This window comes from Oncorhynchus mykiss, chromosome 23, assembly GCF_013265735.2.
Source record: "Oncorhynchus mykiss isolate Arlee chromosome 23, USDA_OmykA_1.1, whole genome shotgun sequence".
In the NCBI taxonomy this organism is placed as follows: domain Eukaryota; kingdom Metazoa; phylum Chordata; class Actinopteri; order Salmoniformes; family Salmonidae; genus Oncorhynchus; species Oncorhynchus mykiss.
Window position 1 is genome coordinate 10,524,981 of NC_048587.1, and position 13,219 is coordinate 10,538,199.

The 13,219-nt window shown below is 42.6% G+C and overlaps 1 protein-coding gene across 3 annotated transcripts in view; it reads right to left on the minus strand.

Moving 5' to 3' along the window:
• Positions 1-13,219, minus strand: part of LOC110502255 (Kv channel-interacting protein 2) — a 96,760-nt gene that overhangs the window by 18,194 nt on the left and 65,347 nt on the right. The window contains exon 1 of one of the 3 annotated variants that reach the window (XM_021580157.2): positions 3,707-4,298. The exons of the other annotated variants lie outside the window; for them this stretch is intronic. Coding sequence (XP_021435832.1) covers positions 3,707-3,830 — 124 coding nt within the window. The 5' untranslated portion in view covers positions 3,831-4,298. Of the gene's footprint in view, positions 1-3,706; positions 4,299-13,219 lie in introns of those variants that run through there. 3 annotated transcript variants of the gene reach the window in all.

The window sequence follows — 13,219 nt, forward strand, 5'->3', positions numbered from 1 at the left end:
AAGCAAAGCACAGTAGATCACAGTACAGTATAGTTCAGTACAGGAGAGTTCAGTACAGTAGAGTTCAGTACAATATTGTGAACCTAAACCTTTAATACTACAATTTGCCATTGTAGCCAATTGAATTGCAGAAATTCACTTTCCGATTAGGTAATGGAATTTTGAGATTGAATCACTTAATTCATTAACAAAATTGATATCAGTAAAAAAAAAATACCTTATTGATAGATCTACATTTTCTTGTTACTTCTGTGAACTTTCATTATTCGAAAATATCTTAAAGATATGTGGGTTTTTGGTAACGGAATTTCAAGGCACAAGGCAATGTTTCTTAAATTTACAGAACGCAGAAAAATGATCCTAAACTAAAATGTGTTGCTATGTCACGTTCGTTGTAAGAATTATCGGACAAAGGTGCAGCGTGATATGATTTCCACATGTTTATTAAACTGAAAGGCACAAAAACAATAAAGAATGAACGAAACGTGAAGACAATGGAGTGCTCACAGGCAACTACACATAAACAAGATCCCACCAACACAGGTGGGAAAAATAACTACTTAATTAAATATGATCCCCAATTAGAGACAACGATTACCAGCTGCCTCTAATTGGGAATCATACAAAACACCAACATAGAAAAAGAAACTAGAACACAACATAGACATAGATATACTAGATCACCCCTTAGTCACGCCCTGACCTACTACACCATAGAGAAACAATGGCTCTCTATGGTCAGGGCGTGACATGCTCTTAGTTGGCAGTGGTCTTTACTTCAACATTATTATGTTTTGATATATTTCTAATACATTTTCAGACTTTTTTAAATTCCTAATTTTAAGGACACAAAATGGTTGAAAAATGTATATATGCCTTCTTTTCTCAAAAATAGCTTTCATTTGACACCCAATTTGACATGCTCCTATGAACTTCACATGTTGGTGCTCATGGGTCCTATTACATGGAAACGACCTTGAGCTATCTGTTCGATCAAGATTCACAGGGACCTTAATCGAACAACTCAAACCCCACCAGTCCTCACATTCTCACAGAGCATAACTCATCCACTAGAACTCATCCATCAGATCTCCAGAACTCATCCATCAGAACTCCAAAACTAATCCATCAGAACTCATCCACTAGAAATCATCCATCAGAACATCTCCATCAGAACTCATCCACCAGAAATCAGCCCATGTTACTCACTACTCACCCCATCTTATCACACAAACAGTACAAGTACAACCCAAGTACAACAATACTGCATCCCTCTGTGTACTAAAGGTTAAGGAAAAGATAAGAAGAGAGGGACTTACTCTTGCGTCTCCATGGTAACAGCAACTTCACACCTTTTAGTAGAACTCCAGCAGTCTGAGGGATGAAGGCCATGATAGAGACCAGTACTGTATAACCTTAACCCTAACTATACCAATACATGTATACACTTCTGTACTCTGTATTGTATATCAGTACACTCTATCTATCTTACTCTTTACCTCTCTCTTTCTCCCTGTCTCTTCCTCTCTCCTGGTCTGTGCTGGTCGTTGGGAGTCTGTTGGCGTCATTTGAAGGCTGACCAGGCAGCCCATTATGCCTCAGATAATACATCTGGTCACGTAGCACAGTTCCAGTCAGCCCTCTGGCCCAGGGTGTGTGCACTTGAGAGAGCGAGAGAGAGAGAGAGAGAGAAAGAGAGAGTGTGTGTGTGTGTGTGTGGATGGGATTCTGCCAGCAAGTACTGTACCTTATAATTTGTGCTTGTCAATAAAGTGTTTTGCAATTACAGAGATTGAATTACACAGGTAAAGTAGTGGAATACTACAGCAAAGGAAAGCTTAGAGAAATGTAGGGTTCTCCTTTTTTCAGCATCATTTTTTATTTACTCCGGTCTGAATTAGCTAAAGAGATGGAAACTCTTTACCCAGGTGGAAACTCTTTACCCAGGTGGAAACTCTTTACCCAGGTGGAAACTCTTTACCCAGGTGGAAACTCTTTACCCAGGTGGAAACTCTTTACCCAGGTGGAAACTCTTTACCCAGGTGGAAACTCTTTACCCAGGTGGGAAGGCTGGGGGGGGGGGATTACAGATGTCTCACTTTGCTCACAATAGCTCTCTATTGCCCTCTGTCATCTGGGAACCTGAATGCCCCACGGCAGCTCACCCAACATACACACCAACACAGGTTGACATAAAAACGACTATGTTTTAACGACAAGCTGTTGACCTGTTTACCTTGTCCTACCCCCTACAGGTGTGCTGCCAAAATATGCAGCTCAAGGTTAGATATTACAGCTAGAGGTACTCACACACACACACACACACACACACACACACACACACACACACACACACACACACACTAGCCCGGGGAGATGGGATGTAGTGTGTGTAATTGTGATCTGGCCCACGCAGGGTAATCATAGCCATATGGCCACCAGGGCTGAGTCACTCACATACTGCTCCGTCTCTAGCCAAAACACACGCACACACACACAGGGTGACATTATTACCTACGTAATGAGGAAAATCAGTTGATGAAATGGACCCTATCATCTCAAGTCAAAGAATGTCTGGATTTTTTGGGGGTCTTTTCGGCTAACTCTGCCTTGTGTTCCCTTGAGGGTACCCATACACAAACCACGTTTAGAAAAAACATGTTTACTATTAACCTCAAACTGCCACAATTCATGACCCACTATCCAAAAAATGTCATCTTTCCAGTACTAATATAAACCATAGACTGTCCCAGTCCACAGCTCATTAGGCACAGAGAAGAGTGCGAGAGGACAGAGAGACTAGGCACACATGCAGAGCTATTTCTGCCCCACATCTCCCAAACCACCAACACACACACCTGATGATAGGGAGAAATCAGGTCATGCTCATTTACTACGTATGTTTGGGTTAGGGCGCATTAGCATGGCCCAGTGTGACAGTGCCAGCTTATGTGAGTACCGTGTTATGGAGACTAATTACTGGGTCTCACTCACACACACACACACACACACACACACACACACACACACACACACACACACACACACACACACACACACACACACACACACACACACACATATGTTTGGGTTAGGGCGCATTAGCATGGCCCAGTGTGACAGTGCCAGCTCATGTGAGTACCATATTATGGAGACTAATTACTGGGTTTCACACACACATGGACACACATGGACACACATGGACACACACACACACACACACACACACACACACACACACACACCTGAATTATAGCCAATAGAGTCCACCATTTATCGGACAGCTGAATGATATAGTCTTCATGCCGCACATAGACAGACGTTCCTGCCTTGAATAACAACCAGAAACATTCCCTTTTTTAATATTTTTTATTATCTCTTTCCCTTCTTCCCCTACAGTTATCACTACCCCGGCCTGAATCACCACCTTCTACACCTACTTCTGCCCCAGAACATGCTACAGCCCAAGCCTGACTATCCTTTACCGAAACTCTACAGTTACCCCTATCTCTACCTCCTACCCTTCCCTGTCCCTGGAGCTTATCCTCATCCTAATCGCAACCTACCCCTGTCGCCAAACCTAATCCATGTCCCTAACCCTCTCCCTAACCCGAAGCTCCTACTTCTGTCCCCAGCCCATAACCTTGCCTATTCTCCTCCCCCTATCCCCTGTCTCATATCCATCCCTCAGACCCCTGTATCTTACCTTCTGAGGAGAAATCAATGAGCTCCAGGAAGTGCATCAGTTTGAGGGAGCTACAGACCACCAGGAGTATCCCCAAGGTTTGCAATCCCTCCATCTCCCACACTTCACGGAAAAACAACTGCATCTTGACACACTGTCCCAGAGAGAGAGAGAGAGAGAGATCTCTCCCTTCCCTCTTTCTTTTTCTCCTTCCCTCGGTCTATCCGTGTCAATCCAAGAGAGCTCACCTTAGCTCAGACCCCCTTCGGTCCCTCAAAGTCGCATTTATATCTCTGTCCAACTTGATCTCTCTCTCTCTTGTTCAGTCTCCCACTATCTGCCAGTAGAAAGCCATGGTACGTCCACTCAGGTCAGAAGTGATGACGATGTAGAGTTTCACTCTCTCTGTCCCCTACTCTGTCTGTAGTAGGTAGTATTGACATTGCAGAGTTGACTCGGTCCATAGTAACAGACCTGTCAAGAACAGCTCACAGGTGGTTGTCTGTCAAAGGTATAGAGAAGGTCCTCTGTAACTCAGCCATACGGGTTGGTCCTCTGTAACTCAGCCAATCGTCCGTTACTTCTAACGATCGTTATCTGAACTAAGAAGAACTCTCCAATATCATTAGGTAGTTAACCAGAGTAAAGAGGGGATCATAGTCCTCTGTAGATCTAAGCTATATCAAAGGTTAATGATTTTACTCTATTTGGGCTATTTACAGATGGGCTGTGTACAGCTGCAGCGATCGGTAAGTTGCTCTGACAGCTGATGCTTAAAGTCAGTGAGGGAGATATGTCTCCAGCTTCAGTTATTTTTGGAATTCGTTCCAGTCATTGGCAGCAGAGAACTGGAAGGAAAGGCGGCCAAAGAGGTGTTGGCTTTGGGGATGACCAGCGAAATATACCTGCTGGAGCGTGTGCTACGGGTGGGTGTTGCTATGGTGAGCAGTGAGCTGAGATAAGGCAGAGCTTTACCTAGCAAAGATTTATAGATGACCTGAAGCCAGTGGGTTTGGCTACGAATATGTAGCGAGGACCAGCCAACGAGAGCATACAGGTCGCAGTGGTGGGTAGTATATGGAGCTTTGGTGACAAAACGGATGGCAACTGTGATAGACTGCATCCAATTTGTCGAGTAGAGTGTTGGAGGCTATTTTATAAATGACATCGCCGAAGTCAAGGATCGGTAGGATAGTCAGTTTTACGAAGGTATGTTTGGTGCATGAGTGAAGGAAGCTTTGTTGCGAAATAGGAAGCCGATTCTAGATTTCATTTTGGAATGGAGATGCTTAATGTGAGTGTGGAAGGAGAGTTTACAGTCTAGCCAGACACCTAGGTATTTACAGTTGTTGACATATTCTAAGTCAGAACCGTCCAGAGTAGTGAGAGTCTCTGTCACGGCAGATTTGCTCCTCTTCCTCTGAAGAGGTGAAACAAGGATCCTTATTGCCTTATGCGGCGTGGTAAATGTCCATGGTATTTAATATGAAAACTCAACATGAACACAAATACAAAACAACAAAGTGAACTGGCAACGAAACAGTCTCGTGTGGCACAAACACAGACACAGGAAACAATCACCCACAAAATACACACAGAACATGGTTTCCTAAATATCGTTCCCAATCAGAGACAACGATAAGCACCTGCCTCTAATTGAGAACCAATCTAGGCAACCATAGACTTACATAAACACCTAGAAAGGAAACAGCCCTATAAACATACAAAAGCCCTAGACAAGACAAAACACATACATCACCCATGTCACACCCTGACCTAACCAAAATAACAAGGAAAACAAAGAACACTAAGGTCAGGGTGTGACAGTCTCATAGCAAAGGGTCTCATAGCAAAGGGTCTGAATGCTTATGTAAATATGGTATTTCAGTTTTTATTTTTAATACATTTGCAAACATTTTTTAACCTGTTCTCACTTTGTCATTTTGTGTAGATTGATGAGGGAAAAAATTTATGTAATTCCTTTTAGAATAAGCCTGTAACGTAACAAAAAACGTGGAAAAAGTCAAGGGGTCTGAATACTTTGCGAATGCACTGTATAGTGTGCTGCTGATGTCTTACAGTTGTTTGCTTGTGATGTTGATCATGTCATTGTCAAGCCAAAGCCAATTTTCTACATGGATTCAATTTCCATCTATTCTCAGTGATAGTGACAGGTCTGTGATATGAAGGTCATGTGGTGCCATGTAGAGAACATCTTGTTTGTCTGCTTACCTGCGAGAGCGAGATCTGAGAGGTTCTCTGGATCTGACTGCTGCAGGTTTGATGCATGTTCCAAATGACAGTTTGGAAGTCGAGCAAACTGAGAAACCTTTTCCTTTTCAAACCGAGTTGTCTTTATACTGCAACCTTTTATGCTCAGACTGAAGAGACAACAATAGGATCATTATTTTCTATATCTTGATTGCGTGTCTGTCTGTATGTGTGCGTGCGTGTCCTGATATCCTGAGAATGTCCTCCATTTCACTGTAACTAGCTCAGTTAAATGAGCGGTCTGTCTGTCAGTCAGGACACATTCTAGAGACATGCGTTCAATAGCTCCCATTCCATGTCATACTAACACACACACACACACACATGCACGCACACACACATTCTTGACCTGGATCAGGTCCTTCGTAGATTCTGAGCTTATTGCAAATGGCTGGGATAATCAAATACAACGTTGTGTCTGATGAAGATCCTGCTGAAATGAACTCATATTCCAAAACAGGCTCCTCTGCTCTAGCTCCTCACTGTGTAAAAGCAATTATTCATTCATCACTGTATTCTCTACCTTACAGGAGGTGGCGACGGGAAGAGAAAAGCTGGAAGATTGTTAGTTTAAATATGGAACAAGTGGGAATTGAACTGGAAACTGGAGGGCTGGTAGTTTCAGATGCCAGGTAAAATCTACTACCATTAGGTAGACCAGCATCTTACTATGAACACCTACAGTAACTGTAAGATAATGATATGTGAATACCTGGTCCTCCATCTCTGTCTAAACACAGCTTGAGGCAGCAGAAATGTTGACATTATTCCCCACGCCCTGTCTGACACGGACCTGTATCCCTCTGTCTATTTCAATCCTGTACCGTCTGTCTTGGTTTGATGACTGCTGCGTCCCTGTAGGTGTGTCTGTTGGCCTGCTGAGTAGTAGGTAGGGCAGGACGGACACACACACAAACACACACACAGACAGGCTTAGACAGCCCTAGATAGAAAAAAAAAGGGTTGCGAAAGGGTTCTTTGCAGAGGGATAGGGTTCTACCAAGAACTGTTTTCATCTGAAGAACCCTTTTTGGAAGTAGAGGGTTCTTTGTAAGGCAAAGGGTTTTTACCTAAAAAATTTTACATCCTAAGAACTGTTTTTTTTTGGGAAGAAAGGGCTCTTTGATTACTTAAGAAGGAAGGCAATAAGGATTCTTTCATAAAGAGTTTATTTCTAACGATTTTTTGTTTGTTTGCATATCCTTGTATTTTTAATTTGTGTGATCGTCCTTATCTATTAGTTTATCAGTGTTCTGTTACTTTTCATGTTTTGTGTTTTTTGTGGACCCCAGGAAGAGCACCTGCTGCTTCTGAAAAAGCTGATTCAAAAAAACGAATAATAAAGAAATAAAGGCTAATAAGGCTGGTGGAACTGTTTATAGAGGGTTCTGGGAAGAACACTGCGAAGATAAAAGGTTTCTTGGTAGATCTGTTTATAGAGGGTTCTGGGAGGAACCCTTCAAATATGAAAGGGTTCTTGGTAAAACCGTTTATAGAGAGTTCTGGGAAGAACCCTTCAAAGATGAAAGGGTTCTTGGTAAAAACCGTTTATAGAGAGTTCTGGGAAGAACCCTTCAAAGATGAAAGGGTTCTTGGTAAAACCGTTTATAGAGAGTTCTGGGAAGAACCCTTCAAAGATGAAAGGGTTATTGGTAAAACCGTTTATAGAGAGTTCTGGGAAGAACCCTTCATAGATGAAAGGGTTCTTGGTAAAATAATTTATAGAGGGTTCTAGGCATAACCCTTCATATAGGTTTCTAGATAAACAACATTTACAGAGGGAACCCTACATAGAGGTTTCCCTATGGGGACAAACTGAAGAACACTATATGGTTCTACCTTCTTTTCTAATCAGCCAAACTGTGTATTAGTTATGATGAGGAAAACTTTGCCTGTGGCCAGACAGTTGAAACACCTCCAGATGTAGACTTCTACCTTTGGAATTATCCCTCTGAAAAGATAATAAGCTAATTCAAATATCTAGCTGTGTGTGTGTTTCCATGTGTGTGTGTGTGTGTGTGTGTGTGTGTGTGTGTGTGTGTGTGTGTGTGAGTGAGTGAGTGAGTGAGTGAGTGAGTGAGTGAGTGAGTGAGTGAGTGTGTGTGTATACTGTAGGTGAGTGAAAGAGGGAGGCATTGACGAATGGCACTCAAAATTGGGTAGCATGTTTCCAATTACTGTGAGTAAATGAAAGGGGAGATAATTTGCATAGATCATTAGCTTAGGGGATATAAACATTTTAAAAAAGGGATCTGAAACAAAAACAGATTAATTACAATAACTACACCCTTTTGGCATGAACTACAACAACGGACAAATCTGACTACAAAGTAGGAAAAATCTTCACTGTATTCAAAACAGAACCATGTTCGCACACACACATGCACTGACCTGGCAGCATTGAAGGATCTGCTTTGAGGATGTTGTCTTTTTAGTCACATTATCAAAGTTTTGTTGAAGCCTCCTTTCGAAGCCAAAATACAGCATTACCTGTACCGTATTCTGCTCAAACGATGTTATTCTTGCTCATTGGTACCTCATTTTAATAATGCATAATAAACTAGTCAGTACAGTCATTAAACAATTCATGATTGGAATTCACTAACATTCCTCCAGAGGGCAGTGTTGTATCAGTCAAACGGAGCATTATCATTAACATTTGTATGTCTAAATTCTACCTCCTTTCTTTTTTTCTTTCTTTCTTTCTTTCTTTCTTCCTGCCTGCCTGCCTGCCTGTCTGTCTGTCTCCCCTCCCTTTCTGTAATTGTCCTTCATTCAGATTGTGACTGCGCAGACAAACAGTGGGAAGGTAATGAAGGATTATTAGCTATAAAAAGACATGCACGCACACACACACGCACACAGCACAGAACTTCACAGTATGGTCTCCGGTTATTACTGAAACGATTTATACATAAATATTATGTGGTGTTAATGTTATGATTATCATCAACATCATAACCATTTTTACTTTTTACATTTTTTATTGAACCTTTATTTAACCAGGCAAGTCAGTTAAGAACAAATTCTTATTTACAATGACGGCCTACTCTACACTGAGTAAACCAAACATGAGCATTGGCAGTAGAATGGCCCGTACTGAAGAGCTCAGTGACTTTCAATGTGGCACCTTCATAGGATGTCACCTTTCCAATTCATCAGATTTCTGCCCTGCTAAAGCTGCCTCGGTCAACTGTAAGTGATGTTATTAATGCAGCTTCAGGGAACAGAGCTGGGGAACAGATAAATATAGGGGAGGTAATAAACAGGTGATTGAGTCCAGGTGAGTCCAATAATCGCCGATGCACATGACGGGAGGAAGGCAGGTGTGCGTACTGATGGTGGCAGGAGTGCGTAATGCTGGGGTAGTGACAGTTACTATGAAGTGGAAACATCTAGGAGCCAAAACGGTTCAGCCGCAAAGTGGTAGGGCATGCAAGCAGACAGAACGGGACCACTGAGTGCTGAAAATTGCTCCTCGGTTGCAACACTCACTACCGAGTTCCAAACTAACCTCTGGAAGCATTGTCAGCACAAGCACTGTTCGTCGGGAGTTCATGAAATGGGTTTCCATTGCCGAGCAGCCGCACACAAGCCTAAGATCACCACTCCCAATGCCAAACGTTGGCTGGAGTGGTGTAAAGCTCGTCACCATTGGACTCTGGAGCAGTGGAAAAGCATTTTCTGGAGTGATGAATCACACTCCACCATCTGGCAGTCAGACAAATTAATCTGGGTTTGGCGGATGCCAGGAGAACCCTACCTGCCCCAATTCCTAGTGCCAACTGTAAAGTTTGGTGGAGGAGGAATAATGGTCTGGGGCTGACACACACACACACACACACACACACACACAGGACAGGACCAACGATACTCCATATCTGAATCATGTTACTTTCCTACACCAATCTGAACACTCTGCCAGCCTCACAACTTCCTACACCACTCTGAATAGAATCTGCCAGGCTCACAATCTTCCTCAACGTACAAATGAGCAATAGATACACTTTTGCCAACTCACATTCAAGGAGTGGGGAGAGGAGGAAAGGAAGAGGGGTGGAGGAGTAATGAATGAGAGGTCCTTTGGCTGTGTGCCCGGGATGAGGTAAAAATTAATTGATTTATTTGGAAATCAAACGAGAGAGAGAGAGAGAGAATGGGAGAGACAGAGAGAAAGAGGAAGGAGGGAGAGAGGTGGAGAGAGTGAGACGAATATAACATTCTCTCAGAGTAACAAGTTATCAAAAGGATTGAAGATCAGCTCACTCAGTGTGTGTGTGTGTGTGTAGGTGATGTGTAAGTGTGTGTGTGTGTGTGTGTGTATGTGTGTGTTATCGTGGCCCTCCAGCCCCCAGTCAGCAGAGCAACAGTGCATCAATACGACCTGTTCCCCTTTTCACTGACAGAATTACAGTAAAGGATGCCACACAGGCAACACACACAAGTCTCTGTCCAAATCCGTCTGATCGGCATGAAGTAGTTAGGGGCTAAATGTTGATTTGGAAAGGGAGATCACACAAGGCATCCTTTCATTCATGCATTATACCTCTGCTCGATCTGACTAAAATAATTGAGATCGAAAAACTTGTCTATAAAGGTGGTAATTGTGATCATATACAGTGTGCTGGCCTTTCTGTTCTTTTAATGTATACTTTATTAGCACAGCACCTAAGTTTTTGTGTGTATAACCAAACTGTTTTTTTTTGTACAGACGCAGGATCTTAATTTGATCCGTCTTTTGTTGCTGAGAATTTTCCTGCATCTCAGTAGATGTAGATGAGCTTCATGATTGACATAAATTCACTGAAAACGCGCAATAACACATGGTTATATTGACAAGATTGCACTTTGTCAGAGATATGTGTATAGGTGGCAGGGAAGTCAGGCGCAGGAGAGTCCAACGGAGTGTAAAATGGAGTCTTTTAATAACTGTCCAAGTAACATGCTCCATAACACTAATAAGAAAAATGAATATAAACAAATATGGGTACGAAGACCCGTCGCGCACCTATACAAAACACTACACTGACAATAAACAATCTCTGACAAAGACATGAGGGGAAACAGAGGGTTAAATACACAACAGGTAATGAATGGGATTGAAAACATGTGTGTGGGAAGACAAGACAAAACCAATGGAAAATGCAGCCAAATTTTGGCCAGCTAATAGCCTAATCACCGATGAAGCAACATTATGGACTAAACATTAAAATACTTTTGCTGCAGAATGTTTTTACTGCGCCAATATTGGTCAAATTAAGATCTTACATCTGTGTCTTTTCTCTCCAATATACAGTGCCTTGCAAAAGTATTTGGCCCCCTTGAACTTTGCGACCTTTTGCCACATTTCAGGCTTCAAACATAAAGATATAAAACTGTCTTTTTTTGTGAAGAATCAACAACAAGTGGGACACAATCATGAAGTGGAACGACATTTATTGGATATTTCAAACTTTTTTAACAAAGCAAAAACTGAAAAATTGGGCGTGCAAAATTATTCAGCCCCTTTACTTTCAGTGCAGCAAACTCTCTCCAGAAGTTCAGTGAGGATATCTGAATGATCCAATGTTGACCTAAATGACTAATGATGATAAATACAATCCACCTGTGTGTAATCAAGTCTCCGTATAAATGCACCTGCACTGTGATAGTCTCAGAGGTCCGTTAAAAGCGCAGAGAGCATCATGAAGAACAAGGAACACACCAGGCAGGTCCGAGATACTGTTGTGAAGAAGTTTAAAGCCGGATTTGGATACCAAAATATTTCCCAAGCTTTAAACATCCCAAGGAGCACTGTGCAAGCGATAATATTGAAATGGAAGGAGTATCAGACCACTGCAAATCTACCAAGACCTGGCCGTCCCTCTAAACTTTCAGCTCATACAAGGAGAAGACTGATCAGATATGCAGCCAAGAGGCCCATGATCACTCTGGATGAACTGCAGAGATCTACAGCTGAGGTGGGAGACTCTGTCCATAGGACAACAATCAGTCGTATATTGCACAAATCTGGCCTTTATGGAAGAGTGGCAAGAAGAAAGCCATTTCTTAAAGATATCCATAAAAAGTGTTGTTTAAAGTTTGCCACAAGCCACCTGGGAGACACACCAAACATGTGGAAGAAGGTGCTCTGGTCAGATGAAACCAAAATGGAACTTTTTGGCAACAATGCAAAACGTTATGTTTGGCGTAAAAGCAACACAGCTCATCACCCTGAACACACCACCCCCACTGTCAAACATGGTGGTGGCAGCATCATGGTTTGGGCCTGCTTTTCTTCAGCAGGGACAGGGAAGATGGTTAAAATTGATGGGAAGATGGATGGAGACAAATACAGGACCATTCTGGAAGAAAACCTGATGGTGTCTGCAAAAGACCTGAGACTGGGACGGAGATTTGTCTTCCAACAAGACAATGATCCAAAACATAAAGCAAAATCTACAATGGAATGGTTCAAAAATAAACATATCCAGGTGTTAGAATGGCCAAGTCAAAGTCCAGACCTGAATCCAATCGAGAATCTGTGGAAAGAACTGAAAACTGCTGTTCACAAATGCTCTCCATCCAACCTCACTGAGCTCGAGCTGTTTTGCAAGGAGGAATGGGAAAAAATGTGTCACGCCCTGACCATAGTTTACTTTGTATTTTCTATGTTTTGATTGGTCAGGGTGTGATCTGAGTGGGTATTCTATGTTTCATGTCTTGTTTGTCTATTTCTATGTTCAGCCTGATATGGTTCTCAGTCAGAGGCAGGTGTTCGTCATTGTCTCTGATTGGGAACCATATTTAGGTAGCCTGGGTTTCACTGTGTGTTTGTGGGTGATTGTTCCTGTCCTATGTGTCCCTGTGTTCACACTATATAGGCTGTTAGGGTTTCGTTACGTTTTGTAGTATTGTATTGGAGATTCGTGTTTCGTATTATTAATAAACATGGATCGTAAACCACACGCTGCATTTTGGTCCGACTCTCCTTCGTATGAAGACGAAACTCATTACAGAATCACCCACCACCAACGGACCAAGCGGCGTGTCAACAGGCAGCAGCAGCAGCAAAAAGAGGAGTTACGTTGTAAGGATTTCTGGACATGGGAGGAAATCCTCGACGGGAGAGGACCCTGGGCTAAACCAGGGGAGTATAGCCGCACCAAGGTGCAGCCGAAGAAGGAACAGAGGCAGCAGGAGCAGCAGCAGCCGCAGTGGGAGAGAGCGTCATGGGAGTATGAATTAGATAATGGTGGACCATGGGCTCAACCGGGAGAATAT